This window comes from Sorex fumeus, unplaced genomic scaffold (assembly GCF_029834395.1).
Source record: "Sorex fumeus unplaced genomic scaffold, SorFum_2.1 ptg000034l, whole genome shotgun sequence".
Classification (NCBI taxonomy): domain Eukaryota; kingdom Metazoa; phylum Chordata; class Mammalia; order Eulipotyphla; family Soricidae; genus Sorex; species Sorex fumeus.
In genome coordinates, this window is record NW_026606091.1 from 6,637,420 (window position 1) to 6,656,066 (window position 18,647).

The 18,647-nt window shown below is 37.5% G+C and overlaps 1 protein-coding gene across 1 annotated transcript in view; it reads right to left on the reverse strand.

Moving 5' to 3' along the window:
* Positions 1–18,647, reverse strand: part of BNC2 (basonuclin zinc finger protein 2) — a 492,884-nt gene that overhangs the window by 324,143 nt on the left and 150,094 nt on the right. The window contains exon 2 of the mRNA XM_056117248.1: positions 3,002–3,202. Within this exon, the coding sequence (XP_055973223.1) occupies positions 3,002–3,202 (201 nt within the window). The remainder of the gene's footprint in view (positions 1–3,001; positions 3,203–18,647) is intronic.

Genomic DNA, 18,647 nt, shown 5'->3' on the forward strand with positions numbered 1-18,647 from the left:
GTTTTTTATATCTTTATTTTTTAACTTAGCTATAGAAAACAAAAACCTAGTTTACAAAATTTTTATAGTCATAATATATTTCCCACTGAAAGTTTGGTTGTAGTTAAATAATACTGATGGCAAATTCTATATAACTCGGTTCTGAAACCTAATAGGAAGTTTTTCCTGATATTTAAAGACTTTAAAATCAAAATTTATACTCAATTTAATTCAGCTTATGTGCTAAATCAATTTCATTTTAGATATTAATCATAATATAGAAAAAGCTCTTTTTGACTTAGCATGAAATATACATAACTGTGCAAGCATGATTAAAGTGAATAAACTTTTACCTTAAGTAAGACAAAAGCTGGCTTAGTGTATATGCTAGTATTCCTATTAACTGTTGATTTCAAGAGATAACATTTCAACGAAAGTGTCTTTCTCACACATACACACATGCACACACTCTGAGCATTAGCATTGTTGATAAACTATATAGGAAAGGAAAATAAACATATTAACTATGTATAGCACATGCAGTATATTTACAGTATGAATGAGTTAGCCAATATTTAGACAAACCCAAATAGAATCCTGAAAGGAAAAAAAGTATTAATTTATACCTTTTCATACATGCTTTCATAAAATGCACAAGAGGCAAACATTTAGTAATCATGAGAGAAAAAAGGAAAAAGGAGAACAGTCATAAATTACATCAAAATCAAATATTAAAGAAAATGTAAGAAATAGTTTCAATGACATATTTATTGCTATTTTCTCCCTTATTGTACTATTCCATTTAGTAAACAAGTACAGCTGATATTAGTTTATAACAGTACCTATTCACAAAAATTATTTCACCCTCTTCACATTGCCACTGATATTCACAAAGGCATTATATATATATGTATATGCACAGAAATTCATAAAAATACCCACAAATCTAATGACTGAATCAGAAACATCATGATAGCTTAGTTATACAAGTTTCTCTCCATAAGCAATCTCAAATTATTTTCTAATTCTTATTAATCATTTATATAATTTACTGTTATTTTCTTTTAAGTTAAAATGTTTTCCATGACTTAGTCTGCTTAGATTCAAATCTACTTGAAATGATGCTAGTGCCAAAGAAGCAATCTAACACCATCTATGTGGTTCAATAGCCATTTATCAATTGATCATTATCTCTATCTGGTTTTATTAACTCTTTTCTAGCTAGAGGGAGACCTAAGCCAATTTCCATGCCAATACACACACACACACACACACACACACACACACACACACACACACACCATTCTCTATCTCTCCACTAACTCAAGGAAAACCCTGAACGTGACATCCAATTTTCAAAGTGCAGTACAAGTTATTTGGTCTTAAGATGGGTAAAAATACACTCAATGCTCTCAAACCATGAAGAAAGTCATTCAGTCAGGGAAACGCCTTCAGAAACACACCTCTGAAAATCACTCTGCAATGACAAGGATTACTTCTGGAAGGAAATGAACTTTTTAACTTGAAAGAATGGGAAATTGCACATAAAGAGTTGCTTACTGGGTTTATGTTGATTGCACTTAAACCCTAGCTTACTGTATCAGCAGTAATCAGGGTCCCTCTACAGGATATGACAAAATATACCTTATTCAAATGTGTTGATCTTCTCTAGTACTACATTAAACTGTTAGCTAACTAAATGCTATCAAATTCTGCCTTCTGCAGAATACTTTTTGCAGATGTATTTCTATATGCGTTAAAGGTTTAAGCTCTGGCAAATTTTCTTTCTTTTGTTAAAAATGCCTTAAAAATCTGATTACTTGAATAAAGTATTTTATTCTCAAGAACTTTTACAAGCAAGCCAGGTTTCTAAAAAAGCAGTTGCAACATATTTTTTAAATAATTGAAACAATGTGACTATCTTAACAACCATCTGCTTAAAATCCAAGTATATGGATAACACTTTTGTGATGTGTGGATAATACTAACTCTTGCTTTGTGTGGGTTTGGTGTAGGTTTTTGAAAAGCAAGACGTGTCTAGCAGGGAGGCACCAGGGAACTTCCCTCCCTCGCTTGAGCACAGTCCAAGATGAAAGTTTCTGGGTTGTTTCCCTTAGCTTCCTCTCTTCCTCTCTCCCTCTCGGAGCCGCTGAGCCAGCAATTGTGCAAGAGGAGCCGGGCGCACAGGGTGCGTATCACCGAGCGCATGGTACGAGCCGCTGGCTCCGATGATTAATTATCAGTTGCCGCTGGTCTCACGCTAACACATCGGCATTCCGGGCACAGCCAGCACACCCTGAGACTCCACCGCTGCCGGACAGAGGAGCGGCTCTGTGGAGGGCTCCGTGGCTGCGCCTGAGCGTGAGTGCGCCAGCGGCAGGCGACTCTGACGGAACCGGTGCCGGCGGGGAGTGCAGGGCAAGCGAAGAGACAGAGGGAGCAGCGGACAAGCGGCTAACGGGCAAAGGAGCCTGGACTGACCAGTACCTAACACAGCCTGCCACTCACACTGCCTCCTCTGCAACCCTTCGGCGTCTGCAAAGATCTCAGCACAGCCTCCCTGCCTCTGGTCTGGTCGAGCTGCTCCTAGCCCTGTGAAGTCAGTCGGCTGTGCTCAGGGGCCCCAACGTTTTGACTGACTGCAGAAGCTACTCTGAGATAGCCAACACTTCGCCGATGAAGTGATTAATACAGACGGAAAGACACATTTGCTGGGTGGTAGCTTTTAAAAAACAAACAAAAAATTAACAGAAAACAAGTAAGTTCAATTTTTCCCAGGTCCTAGGCTGTACTGTGAAACTTTCAAATGCCTTTGCTTTCTTTTACTTCGGTATCCTTTCCCCTTTTTCTTTTAAGGAGCCCTTGGGGAAACCATGAAGTAACCCTGCACATTCCAGTAACACTGTTATGACAAAACAGAGCATAACTATGAAGTGATCAAAAAAATTTTAAACAGAAAAATAACAGAAACGAAAGTGCATACAACAAAGGTTTCTTTTAAAAAAAAATGAAAGTAACTTACCTGTTGGGACATTCTGAATAAGAGGTTAGTATCAGCGTTTTGCCATGTCCCCATGAACCCTGGTTCAGCCGTAGTCGTTCTGGTTCCGAACTGCATGGAGTTGTCAGTACAGGAGTCTCTTAGAGTCAAGTCTCTTGCCCTCTTTGGCTCTCTGTCTCTCTGTGTCTCTCTTTCTCTCACATCCACTTCTGCCTCTTCTGACTGAAAAGTGAAGGTGGATTTTTTGAGCCTCTTGGCAGCCAGTAGCAGGAGTGTGGTGTAGTTAAGAAGCTGACTGAACAGTGCATTTCATTTGGGAAGGGGGAGATCTGGGGGAGGGAGGGGGTCAGAGCTTCTTTCGCACCTTCTGCACAGATACCCCTATCATTTATGCATAGATTGTGACTCCCTGAGCTTGCCTTTGCTCGGTTTAACAGCTGCCTGTCAGGTGTGCAGGCAGCACTGGAGACCCAACCATCAGCTTCAAACTCTCAGCCACTGCATGTCATTGGATAGCAGAGCTAAGAGTCAACTACACTGTTCCACTGTCAGGAACCAAATGACACCCTGCACTAACCCCTCTCTAGACACACAGATAGAAGCACTCTTAGGCATACTCTAAGCAGCACTACAATCACGGATGGCACATGGGCAAAGAGAACAGAGGCCTGCCTAGGAAATTCTTCCCTATGATGCTTTCAGATATAACATGCAATATCTGACATGAGTTTTTGCTCTAACACTTAAAAAGTGCTACATGTAAACTTTTTTCCTAAATACACCAGAAGAAAGAAAAATATTCAGTTCTAAGAAAATGTAAAGTTGACTCAGTAGTCTAAATGTTAACTCCTAAAAGTCAGATAGTATGTACTCATCTATTTATAACAACTTATCAACTCCTAGGGAAATTAATATAAAGACCTGACTATGTCTAAAAGGAAAATAAATCCTGCAGGTATTTTTAAACATTAAAGATGCACGATAAAGATTTACAAAATAAACATAGCATATTTAATAACCAACTCCTCAGATCATTAATTGCTGAACTGGAAGCTAATAAGAAACTAGGTGACAAAGAAAAAAATGTGTACCTTTTCTTAGAGCTCAAGAGGAGACAAAATTCCTTTGTTAAAGTTCCTGGGTAAAGCATCTACAGTAGTTTTTCAAATCATAAAAAAATATATGAGAAAAAAATCTGGATCCATCTCAGGCAAAACATAATGAATATAAAACTCCATTTTTCACTCAAGATCTCTATGGAAAATTCTATTACGTTTTCTGCATGATGAAATATAACCTCAATAGCATGTCACATTTTTAATTAAAGCAGTTTTAAAACAAAATACCTGTTTGATAGTATTAATTTACCTTTTATAGAAAAGCAAAATTGAACAAAATACACTGTACACAAAGAGTAACTTTAAAACAGAAAGCTAAATTCATGTCATCTCATAAAAGTAGTCAGCAGGAAAAAGCCATCCTTCCTAAACTTAAAACGTAAGAAACATTAATCTTCAACCACCTACAAATATAGAGGACAAATGTACCACTCTCCTTGCTCCTTCTTAACTCAAGAATAACAATAAACCTTACTCTTCGAAACAACAAAAGAAACAGGAAAGAGCTTCAATGGCAGCTCTGTGTCATTAGTGGACAATGAGAAAAGATGAGAAAACGTACACTATGTTGACACAAATGTGCCTTCCCCTCTAGAACAGACATCTCCTGAAAGCTTTTCTGTTAAACTTCCCTCCGGTTCACCACCATTAAGCACAAAAAAGTCTCAAAAGCAGCAAATTCAATATCTGAGAAGAAACAAACAAGAACCCAAAGAATTGTTGCTTTAAAATATATTAAGTCCACCTGTGGTCAATAAAAATATTCTTGAGGGGGGAGGGCGGGAAAAACCCCTATGAGTCAATTGTCAACAGTGACTGTACCTTTACAGCTAGCTATTACCCACTTAAACTCCCTCTAAAATTTGCTAGCCTCTTGATTTCTGAAGTGGCACTCAGTGCCTCAGTCAAGCTGCCGGCTCAGCTCCTGACCTTCCCACTAATGGCTGTTATTTGTGGGAGGCTTAAGGACACTGTCAATAGCAAGCTTCCTCCTCTCTCTTCTCAGGCTCTGCTGTATCGCTTTGCTTGCGTGTTCTCTCTCGCCTCTTGCTCTCCCGGTCTTCGCTCCCCCTCCTTTCTTCCTCTTTCCTTCACTACCTTTTCCTCTTTCAGCACCTTGCTTTCTTTCATTCTGCAATCCTCTTATTTCTCAGGTATCTTCCCTTCCCCCTACCCCCATACACACATAAAGACACATCAACAACAACACAAAAATCAACTGGCATGCAGCAGCAAGCACCTGCAGTAATAGACTCTTTTATTAAAACTGTTATTCTGCAAGACTTGAAATTCCCCGCGGACCGGGCCATGTCAAAGCCGATATAATTAACTAGAGGCTCAGCAACGGATCAATTACCAGACAAGCAAGTGATAGTGAAATCAATGAAAGATCATCAGCCACATTATCAGTGTTGCAACTCATTAGGGCAAAACTGAGAAATGTGCTCAAAGCGAGCCCAAGCAAGGTGGCATTACAAAACAAAGGGCTAATTTGGAGACCCTGCTGTGAACAATCTGTAACAGAATTAGCCTTTTTTCCCCCTAAACTGCACAGCTCCGTAACTAAATGTGACAGACTGAGAGAAGCAGTTTATTAAGACACCAACCCCAAGTTTATTTAGTTCATAAACTCTCTCCTAGAAAATCAATACAGTCTGTACAGGGTTATTAGGCTGACTAGCTAATACATCCAAATCTGGTCTGCCCAGCCAGCACTCTTCTGACAAAATGTTACCCAGAATAGGCAAACTGAGCTCTTTCATAGATGAAGGTTTGAAGTTGCCCCCCATGAAACAAGTCTGCAACATAACTTGGACCTGTAAGCTACAGCCAAGGCACAAAATTCTTAAGTAACAGGGTTTAAAAATCCCTCAACACATCTTACAGTACCACACCTGCTAAATAGATTTGATATAACAGGATTTTAACAAGCATACAAATCTAGTTTACAGAGAAAAAGCTTTGTTATAAGAAGACAACTGACCAAGATTTAACAATAGATGAATTAGTAAACTAAAACAACAGCATAAGTATATACATATGCTGTGCTTTGCAGAATTTAAATTTTAACAGCCACTTAAAAATCATTTACAAAATACAAATCTGTTGCCCTAGAAATTTCCAAAATGCATAATCTGAATTTGTCACTCACATCCACCAGAAAACATAGGATAGGCATGATCTTATTTTAAGAACACAGGTGCAAAAAATCTACCTACAAGGCACAAAGATGACTTCTGAGTTCTGACTTCTACAGATGAACAATTGCCTGGAATCATTTGCATTTAAGTTATTTAAGTCTAGAAGGGTGGCAGTAATCATCACTTCCATAGTAACTGCTTTTTTGTTGTCCTGATGCCATGCAATTCAGGTTAAGGAATCACAAGCTAAAAGTCATATTGGTTTCCCACATTACTGACAGGAGTGATGGAGCAAAAAAATTAAGTACTACATCAACTAATTCTAAATGTCTCCCAACTTATTAAAGACATCATGGGAATCTGAATAGCTGTGTCTCATTATAACAGATAACAGAAATACACTAACACAAAGTAAGAAACTCAAATGCAGTTTACAATGTTAAAGTAAATTGTACATTTGAAGGGAGACTTTTGGGAATTTCTTGTGTATGTAGTTTAAACATTTAAAATAACCCAAGGAAAGGATTCTACTACTAACATGACATCAGTATACTGACTCCAGAATATTAAATCCTAAACTTCAAAAGGAAATCTTTGACTTTTGCAGGATTTTAATAAACCCCAATTTAGAGATTGTTGCAAATATTTTTCCCCTATCCTTTTGCACTGATACATTACTAAAAGAATTTCATAGCTTTTGTTCTACAGTAATCTGTAAAAATATATTTAACATATATTTTCTAAATATATTTTCTAAACCTATGTTAGAGAGTTCAAAGTTCAATGTTTTGGACAGTAATTAAAAGCTGTAATTATCGAGACATTTTATTTTTAAAAAACCTTTTTTTTGTATATGACTACATACTGTGCTTGTACCCTCAATGAGATCCAATTAGTTGCAAAGAATTTGCATTTCAGTTAGTGTGGGATAACAAGACTATGGGGAGGCACAATGCAATTCCACTAGCAGAGTAAGAAAGTGTGTTCTTTCTTGTTAGCTCTGTAAGCAATAATTCCCACTACTGACTGTTTAAAATGTTACTGATCTTTTCAATATTTGGGAATTGAGGTGAGTTTAGGTTTTTCCCTCCATTAAAAAAAATCACATACAGCAAATATCGCCACAATGAATACTGAAGAAACAAATGAGCAGAAAAGTTTAATTTGTATGTATGTTTATAGGGTTAGTTTTAGAAGGAAGAGTAATACTGCATATTTTTATTTTATTCTAAATATTTAATAAAATATTTCAAATGCATAACTTTATTTTAGAAGTTTCATAATTAGGGGAAAGGAAACCCTCACTGAGAGAGTTCTATGTAAATATATATGGTTTTTAAGTAAAGGTATGTATTTAGCATACTGAAAAAGTAAATTAGGACTTTCATTTTTTCTAGCCATTTCAAATAATGCAAGATCTGAAACAAATATCAAATAAACATATAATGTATATACACCATTTAACAAGCATCTCCAGATTATTTCTGCAGGTTTAAGAAATAATACCTACAATTCCCTGTGTTCAGTTCAGCAGCTATTAACAGATTCTGTAATCTGTAATGACAGTAAACTGGCCTTTGCTCTTCTTTTATTCACTATTCATTTTCAAGGCCTGGTTAAGTACAGAGCTGGGTTAAAGATCAGTGGTTTTTCATGTGACACACGCTGGTATTCATCTAATGGCTTGTCAAGACAAAACTGTCCCTGTTCTTGCCAAAATAATAAAAATGACGTTCTACATCACATGACAATCAGCACTTCCTTATGGCAAAACAACTCCAGCTTTTGTAATTCACTTATTTTATATAAAAATGTTCTGGTAATTAGATATCCAATCTTATAAAAGGAATTAGGCTATCATTTTTGAAGCTGGTTTTTAAATGTTATGACTTTCTTACCCCCAAAACAACATGTTAATTGCTTCCAATCAAGTAGCAATTGTTGGTCAAAGTTAACTCGAAAGCTAGAAATTCAGACGGCTTAAGGTATATAACTTAATGTATGGACATTATGCAGAAGTATCCCAGTCACAAAGGTGGGGACAACCAATTGAGAAAAAGTCATTTTTCTTTAGAAAAATGTATGGAAATTGCTCTGTAACATCTGTTGGACTGTGTGAAATGTTAACAGATGTCTTAGATTTTTTTTTGAGAATGAAAAATAATTAATAAAGGAAACCTTTTCTGAACATAGAATCCATAAATTTTCATATTCCTAAGGGAAAAAGTTGACAGCAACGTCTTTCCTTGGTGAAACTTACTGTTCCACTTGATCCTGTAAAACGTGCTTCTTTTGGTGGGGAAGGCCCAACACCCAGTGGCATTCAGGGGCCATTCCCAAAGTGCCACAAAGGGTCACATGGTGACAATGGGCTCAAATCCAGTGCTTGCAAACAAAGCCAGCACTCCAGCCCTCAAAATCATGTCACTGGCCTGAAAGTTTTCATTTCCAATGTGAAGGGGAAATATTTTTGACTCACTTTTAAAAAACAACAACAGAAAAGTAAAAAGTAAAGCTAATAATTATTTCAATTGAGTTTTTTTTCTTTTATGAGTAATTATAATCTTAAAAGGCCTCTGGAGTCACATATGTAATTTAATAAATTGACAGTGACAAAGTTCACCACCCTCCGCCCTCAAAAAAATGCAAAAAGATGAAGTATTACTCTACTGTGCCAATATTCTTGGAGGGAGAGTGATGAGGAAATGTTTGAAAGCAACTAAGAATTCTTATTTAAACATATCTCTACACATTGCAGTGCCTGATCTCGACAATTACAATGTATCATTAATACTTGTTTGTTTGAGGGCCATGCCTGGTTGTTCTCAGCATTTACTCTGGTTCTGAGCTCAGGAATCACTCCTGACAGGCCTCAGGGGACCATATAGGGTGCAGGAGATCAAACCCAGATCTGCCACATGCATGACAAGATACTTGCCACTTGCCTGCTGTACTATCACTCTCACCCCCAACACCGGTATCTTTGCACTCTCCAATGACTTACAATGTCCCATTTCCAGTCTTATGGGGGAACAGGGTGAAAACCCCTCTTTTAATAACCAAATGTCCCACAGTTATAAAGTTTGAGAATCATTAAGAAAATATATAGAATATATTCATTATATTTTTAAATTTTTAGAGAACATTTTAAATTCAAACATGTATGTTTCAACTTATTAATCTAGCTAAACTTAACAGACTTTAGTACTGATTTAAGAGATGCATATATGCCAACTACTAAACCTAATTTAGTGCTTACTAATGTATAAACAAATTTAATAATTCACCTATATTCTTCTATGAACCTTTCCCTTTAGCTATATCTATTTTATTGCTTATTCTCTAAAACCTTAGGGTATAGATTTATGTTAAAAACTCAGGAATTAACTAATTCAAAATGTAGTTAAACATCTTTAAATATTGAAAAATAAAAATGTGTTGTCCTCTGATTGGAGTCCGAATCTCTCTCCACTATATGAAAATCTGTGTTAAAACTATACGTGTTATTTCATATTTACAGCTACACCTTCTCCAGATAGTTCTGGCAGCCTGTTCAACATACAGAATCCTCAGCCAGAACAACCTAAAGATTTTAGGATGCAAGATCATGATCCAAGGTGTAAACAAGTTCTGCAGGTGGGCCTTTGGTTTTCTAGTTATTTAGCCAAAGCACTATGGATACCAAAAGCTCTGGCATTTACTCAAAGGAAAACTGTATTAGAGTATTTAATCCCCCAAATAACAACTATATAGAGAAATGAAAGATACTGAAAAACAATGTGAATGTGGAAAACAGAGGCTCTAAAGTAGGGTTTGAATAGGGCACAGGTTCAAATCATTTCTTGAAAGAGCACAAACATCCCTATAAGTATTACCTAAAAGTTTAATGTATTTATAGCAAAAGGGAGAAATGACTCTGGTTGACACTTGTCTCTGTCAACTGGAACAATCAGTGTGATACAGCACCTACTGACAAATTCAATCAAGGGCTCAGATTCAGAGAAACACATTAAGGACATATTCAAATGCCAAAATCCCTTGAAATAATATGAAAAATTAAAACTACAAAGATGTTGACAGGGCCTATTTGATGTGGTAGTTTATAGAATATATACATATATACATATATGTCTAGTCTAGAATATATATATGTCTGTGTGTAAATATATATATATACACACATATATTATGGTGTTACTTCTGTATGTATGACCATAAAGAATTGCAAGGGATATAAACAGTATTATTTATTTCCTTCTAAAGTTTGCAGACCAAAATATTTGCAACCCCAGTGCAAATATGATCCTTAGTGTCAGAAAGACTGAGATTCACAGGTACCCAGAAACTCCTGTTCTGTTTCTAGTTTCTCAGAGAGAAAACAACTCTATTAACAGTATCATATTAGATGAAATCCACATGCCTAAGAAATAGTTTGAAAAGTATATTTCAAAAACCACAGATACTGAATAAACTTGGAAATTGTTTTCAAAATTAAGAAAAGTAAAAGATGCCAGAAGTACATTAACAGCAAGTTAAAAGATGAAGAATTTACAGATAGCTTAGGTCTGAATAGTGATGACTGACCTTACGTAAAAACAGATAGTGGCTATAAGATGCACAAGGAAAACTTAAGAGATCCAGGCAATGTTCTATCTCTATCTACCTCACTGTGTCTGATGTGAATCACTGTGTAAAAATTCATCAAACTATATATACAAGAATTTGTGCACTTTCCTATAAGCACGCTATACTTTAGTTGTAAAAGTTTAGTACCGCTATTTATAAAACTAAAACAGGGCCAGAGAGATAGCTCAAAGTTCTGAAGCACTTACTCTGCATAAAGGAGGTGTGGGTTCAATCCCCCACACTGCATACACCCAAGAGCACTGCTAAAAGCAGTTCTAAACACCCATCCAGGAATTTTCCCTAAGCATCACCAGATGTAGCCCCAAAACACAGCAAAAAAGCCCAGCAATACTAAAATAGTGATGAAAATCGCTAAAGTGCTGGTAACAATGAAGAACTAAGAGGGAGGGAAAGTGCAGTAAGAGGAAAGAAAAGATAAAATAAACAGGGGTGCAAGAAGAAAAAGGAATAGGAAAAGAAAAAGAGACACATACTTATTAAAAACAAAAAATCATTGAAGTAACTGTCACTGCTTGCAACAACTTCTTCAGAGACAAGTATTAGGAATAAAACAAATACTTCAGATTCACAGATTGAGGATGAGAAGAGCAAAAGGGTGGACTATAAATTAATTAGGTGAGAGATGTCCTAACTAGACAGCAAGAGTATATCCATAGGGGCTGGAGTGATAGCACAGCGGGTAGGGCGGTTGCCTTGCATGTGACCAACCTGGGTTCGATCCCCAGCATCCCATATGGTCCCCCAAGCACCGCCAGGAGTAATTCCTGAGTGCAGAGCCAGGAGTGACCCCTGAGCATCGCTGGGTGTGACCCAAAAAGGCAAAAAAATAAAAAGAGTATATCCATAAAAGTGGTTTATATGAAGAACAACATATTGTAATACATCAGCCATACAATAGGGAGTACTTAATTAAACATTCGTGCCTGTCACAGTCCTTGATTCTGTACTCTCATTTCTAAGTACAGAAATTTAGGGTTGGTAACTGGGGGTGGGGTCTGAGAGAAGAGAGAGGAAATTACATATACTGTGTAGTCAATATACTTGGAAGCGATGAGTACATCGTCAAATTTTTTAAAATAAAACAAGGTCAAATGTAACAGCTGCTGTTGCCCCCCACCAAAGAAAGCTACTAAATAGTCTCTAAAACCAACAGCAGTCAACTGTTAAATATTGTAGAAAATGTAACAAAGTGATAACTGAGCAAATGATAAGAGAAAAACTTTTGCCCTGAGTACCTCCATTTTTTGCTCCCTTTTATTATTAAAAAAATCCATTTTAAACGAAATACTACTGGGCCTGAGAGATAGTACAGTCAGATAGGGCACGGGGCCAACCAGGGCTAGGCAGATCCCAGCACCACTTATGGTTACCTGAGCCTGTCAAGAGTGATCCCTGAGTGCAGAGTAAAGAGAAAGCCCTAAGCACCACTGGGTGTGGTCCAACAGCAAAAAAATTAATTAAGCATTATTGACCAGTACTTGGAAACACTGATAAAACATCTATTTGCTAAGTGTAAGAAACTGTGTGAACCACAAAAGACACATAGTTTTAGCTCACTGGACATTCATTATTACAAGAAACAAAGGAGGTTGTTTCTGTAAAAAAAGAATATCTTAATAAAATGAAATATGATAAGAAAAGCAGCAGCAGAATCATCTATGACTCAGAAAAAAATTACTTCCAGTGGCAGTAGCAAATTTCTAAGCAGGAAATGCATTTGCACTGAAATGGAACTGAACAACAGTATTTCTTGAGTTGACCATCAAATAGGATATCAGTTATGAATGAAAGAATTTACTGCTCAATAGGAACTAAACTGAAAGGGTCTTACCATCATAGACAGTTGTTCTTTACAGTCAGAGTTCGTGAGGGCTACTTTGTATTTTGTTTTTCACAGGTTTGGGGCTAGACCTGGTGTTTCTAGTTGGATACTCCAGATTCAGTGATCAGAGATTGTGCCAAGCTGTGCTAAAGGGACCATGCAGTATCAGGTTTCCAAGGTAGGCCTCTTTCTTGCAGAACATGTACTCCAATCCATTGAGCTATCTCCTCAACCCCTCATTAAGTTTTCTTTAAAAGAGTAAGAAACAACTTTTGGCAACAAAGATTACAACAAGGTCTAATATTTTGAACATAAGAAGATCAACATAAGTGGAATGGGCTAAATTTTGTGACTATACAGTAAACTTTGAAAAGTTTACAGTAAACTGGTAAAAAGTTCCCCACTTTTTACCAGTGTAAAAAGTGGTTGTTCATCATTTACATGTTTACCAGGGTAAATGGTTGTTCGTCATTTAATTACTTTCACATGTTTGTGGCTGCAAATGTTATTTTTTTTTATATTTTGCTTTTTGGGTCACAACCGACGATGCTCAGGGCTTATTCTTGGCTCTGCACTCAGGAACTACTCCTGGCAGTGCTCGGGGCACCATATGGGATGCTGGGAATTGAACCTGAGTCGGCCGTGTGCAAGGCAGATGCCTTACGCACTGTACTACTGCTCCAGCCCCTTTTTAAATTTAATTACATTTTACATTTTATAATCACTGTCACGGTCACTGTTCTCCCATTGTTCATCGATTTGCTTGAGTGGGCCCAGTAACGTCTCCATTGTGACAACTGTTACTGTGTTTGGCATATCGAATACGTCACAGGTAGCTTGCCAGGCTCTGCCATGAGGGCGAGATACTCTTGATAGCTTGTCGGGCTCTCCAAGAGGGGCGGAGGTCAGTCATGTTGACCGCTTGCAAGGCAAACTCCCTACCCACTGTGCTATTGCTCCAGCCCATGTTTTATAATATTTTATAATATTTTTAAATTACAGTTTCCTATGGGATATAACTTAGTGGACACATAGGTAAAGAAATTTAAAAATGCAGATGGTGAAGGAGACAGGTATGTGCATTAAGACAAGGAAGCAAATAAAATAATTGGAGGCTGGGGGGGTGACTGGATGGTAGAGAACCTTCCTTAGAAACACGAGGCCATAAATGAATTCACTCCCTGGCACCACTCCCATAATCCAAGCCCTATCCCAATTTTACTTCCACAAGTATACAATGTCATGACAGCACTATAATCAAGTGGGTTAACAACACAATTGTGCGTGCGTGACACTCAGTCATTGTAGCTGTATCAACAATAAAGAGAGAATTTAAAAAAAATTATAGTTAAACATAATTTTTTTAAATAAAGGGATATACATATCTTGTCAAGAATAGGTTTGAGGGGCTGGAGTGATAGCACAGCAGGGAGGGCATTTGCCTTGCAAATGGCTAACCCAGGTTGGATCCCCAGCATCCCATATGGTCACCCGAGCACCCCCAGGAGTAATTCCTGAGTGAAGAGCCAGGAGTAACGCCTGAGCATAGCTGGGTGTGACCCAAAAAGTAAAAAAAAATAAAAAAAGAATAGGTTTGAAACATGTGGTCCTTAAAGACAACACTGTCATAAATTCTGCAATAAAATATAAGAAAAATAAGAAAAAAAGGTGGTCTGCAAAGTTCACCACGCCTGTGAGATGCTGTGCTAAAGAGCTGATGGTTTCAAGGAAGGTATAGGAGTCAGTAACAAACAAGGGGGACAAAGTTAGTAGAGGATGGGATATTGAAGATCTAAGCTATCCAGGAAGTGATATAAAAGGGTCCTTGAAGAGAATATGATCAAAAGCACAAATGAAAAATATACTGAAGGGAAAGAGATTTTTTTCCTCAGAAAGCAAAGGCAATGTGTATAAATTGTAACTTCTAAGTATATACACTAAGCTAAAGAGATAGATCAATGCATTCTATGCACCCAAGAGCCCTGTGTTCAATTCCCACGATACATGATCAACTGAGCATCAAATAGTCCCTGAGCGACAACACTGTGATCCCCAAAATTCAAAAGTATATAGACTGAAAGCTAGAAATGTAGTCCAGTGGAATACTTGCCTTGCAAGTGTGAGGCCCTGGGTTCAATTCCAGCACTACAGACACACACAAAGTTCAAATTCCAAGAACGCTTTGTCAAAAAGTCAATTTTCTCCCAATCAGTCCCACTAAACTGTACACTGCTAAAAGGGATATATTTGGTTTTTTTTAATCTATCTTTAGGGCTTAATTGCTTGCTTAACATGTAGTAAGTTCTCAGTAAACAACAGCTGCATACCAAAAATTAATTATCTCAGAAAAAAGTGTTACATGCTAAGAGACATGACACAATAAAATGAAGGATTACTAGATAACAGAAATGGTTTGTCCAGGTAGACTGAGGAAAATGAAATTCTGAAAGAGTAAAAACAAGGTCAAAGTAGAGAGTAACAATTAGATAGAGCTCAGCTTTGCTTCTTCTTAAATTGTGAGAAATGATAAAAAAGTAGACTGAGTTCAAAAAGGGTAGCTCTTATTTCCCTCCTTGAAAAGTGGTATACTTGGAGCCAGCAATGATTTAAAAAACAAACAAACAAACAAACACCCTGCGATTATAAGGGCTGGAGTGATTGTACAGCGGGTAGGGCATGTGCCTTGCATGCAGCTGACTGGGGTTCGATTCCTCCGCCCCTCTCAGAGAGCCCGGCAAGCTACGGAGAGTATCTCGCCCACACTGCAAAGCCTGACAAGCTACCTGTGACCTAGTCAATATGCCAAAAATAGTAACAACAAGTCTCACAATTTGTTGTGAGACATTACTGGTGCCCGCTCGAGCAAATCAATAAACAACAGGAGGACAGTGACAGTGACAGAGATTATAAAGTCATTCATGATTGGATTTCAGGCATACATTGTTTCAACACTAATCCTTTCGCCGGTGTCCACTTCCCCTCCACCAAATTGCCCCCCACCCCGCACCCATTTACATTCCATCTGCCAGTATGTCTCTACATGGGGCACATTTTTAATATATGTTTTGCCAGCAAGGATTTTTAGTACAAAATTGAAACACAATTTTTAACACGAAATTAAGACTATCTTATTCCAAAACAATCACCCTGATAGGTAAGCAAACATCATAAATCACTGCTTTTATAAGGCATTCCTATAGCATATTTAATAAAGTAAAACACAGAATTGACTTCTGAATAAAATTTTTTAATCTTTATTGAAATGTCCCTCACTGTAAATGTCTTATTTTTTCATAGTGTTCAATTTATTCCTGGGCAATTAAATTCCTCCAACAAAAGTTTCAAAACTTCATGCTGTGGAATCGGAGATGTACAGCAGGTAAGGTGCTTGCCTTGTATGCAGCGAATGCCAGTTCAATCCTAAACACCATATAAGGCCCCAATGTACCACACAGAACAGTCCTTAAGCACCAACACCCACACGCAACCCCCACAAAAAAAAATTAAAAAACTTCATGCTAAGTTCCTATGTGCTTTAAATGGAGAGGTATGGAAGAATCTACCTCATTAACAAACATGAGAAGAAACTTAGAAAAGTTAAATTGTATTATGTCTGTGTTATTCTATGTCCAGAACTGCAATTGAGGTCCAAAGTCATAGTAGCCCTCCACACAATTAGTGAGGGCTGCATTAGCATCACTGAGCACTCCAGTTTAGAATCTCTCTGGAGAACAGAGAAATGATGAGTTCCATCACCTGGCCAACATCAGCAACCACAAAACAGTCACCCCTGGGATCTGGACAAAGGCATACATCCGCTGCACTGGCAGCCCCTACAGCCTGCCTTCCTAACAGAGTCTTTCTGTGAGGACCACTGTCTAAGTGACCTGTCATAGAGCTTTATAAAGCAGCATTAATACTGTGGGCCAAAATGAGATTGATCTTTGAGCTTCGTGGTCTCCTGTTGTCAACGGTGCATTATAAAACCAATACTAAATACTTTATAAACAGGTCCTTCCCTACAGTGTATTAGAAAAACAGTGCATATTTCATGCCCCGTAGTTAGGTAGCCACATATCCATCAGACTAATAAATTATTTATTAGGTGCTCAGAAGTGCAATAAGAGTCAATAAACTAACTTCTGATGTATAAGCCACTATTTCATTGGAAATTGTACCTGAATGAGAAAGTAGCACACTAACTGAATGGGGGCTGAAAATATCCCAACTCTCTCAAGCATACTCTGAGTAGGAAGCAGGCCTCATAAATTGGAAGGGACAAAAATTTCTGTGCCTTGAAAAGAATCTTGATCACTGAATTCAATCAAATAAATAAAGCACTACCAGTCCCATTCTTGTTTCCTTTCACCTACACATAGTTTCTCTGGTACCAACATTATGAAGATAATTCAGGGACATAAAAATTGGTAAATATCTAGAGAAACAGCTCAATAGGTTGGAGCACATGCTTTGCAGGAAAGAAGCCCAGGTTCAATCCTTGGCAAGGCATGGTATCCCAAACACCTTCAAAAGCAACACCTGAGCAGAAAGTTGAAATAAAGTGGTGAAAAAAATTCCAACACACTATGAATCAAGTCAGATAATGACCACAATGAAATTAAATCTTTATACAATGAGAATTGAGTGTACAAGCTTTCTATAACATGCACAACAAGAAATTTCACATTTATGAATAAATATATCGTTTATAATGTAGGTTCCCAAATTAATTTGACCTATCACCTACTTTTCATGAAAAAATGAAATCACTATGTCCCCTGGAAATTACCTTCTTTAAGTGACCAAAGAGAAAGCACCCCATCATTGCACCCAAAGTTATTACTACCCACCACCCTCTCCCTCAACTTCACTCCCATCCCCCACAGAGTTCAGCATGAGAGACTGCATTTCCCACTTCAGACAACATTAATTTAAAGCACTGATTTTTTGTTTCATTATATTGTGAAGCTCTCAAAATTATAAATATACTTTGATAAAGGGGCTTTTGCTCAAACCATTATCATCAGATACTGCTGGTTTCTGTCTTCTGAAAAAGGACCTTCTGTTCACACTGTACTACATCCATCCAGGAATGAATTTCCTCAGGAGTTATTTCCCCAACTATCAAAGGCGTGGACCTTTGTGTAGTATTGTGGATGCCATGGTTTTACATATTGGCCACATTAATACTGGAGAGCAAGCATCTGTAACCCACAGCTGAGTGTGCTCCAGCCCCAAAGCACCCGCAAGGCTAATGCCAATGCAAACCACTCTTCCCATCCCACATCTGAACCACACTGGTTTTCACCAGGAGCCAGGGGCTGAGATACAGTTCTGAAAATGAAAGTTCTGGGTTCCTTCCATTCACATTATGGATATAGAGTGTTAAGAAAAACAAGTGCCAGAGGATCTGGCTCCTTTTTCCTTTCTCATTCTACATCAACTGAATAAACAATAAAAAGACTTGCAGTGTCTAATGGTGTTCCAAATCTCCCAGAGGAAAAGTCTAAATTGATAAATACATAGATTTTTGACACCTTTTTGGTTTTTCTCTCTAGCTTCAGTTTTACCCCCAAAGGCTATAGAACTCTTAAGGTTGAAACATATTTTTGTTAGTTTTTTTTTTTACAAAAATAAAACTGTGGAAATAAAGGAGAAACATAGGAAAGGAGTGATTCCACATCACTGCCTCAAAGAGATCTCCCGAAATCCTAGAAATAATGAGTTGATATAAAACTGTAAGAACAAGGCTAGTTCTTTGTACTACTTTTGCTACTACAACCACTATAGCTAAGAAGATTATTCATATTAATGAGCTTGGTATGTAGACAAACTATAAAAGACGCAGTCTCTGACCTCAAGTACTTATCTCTGTCTTTGGGGATTTACTCCTCCTGCTAGATTTACTTTCATTCTTCATACCCTAGCCCAGAGGAAGT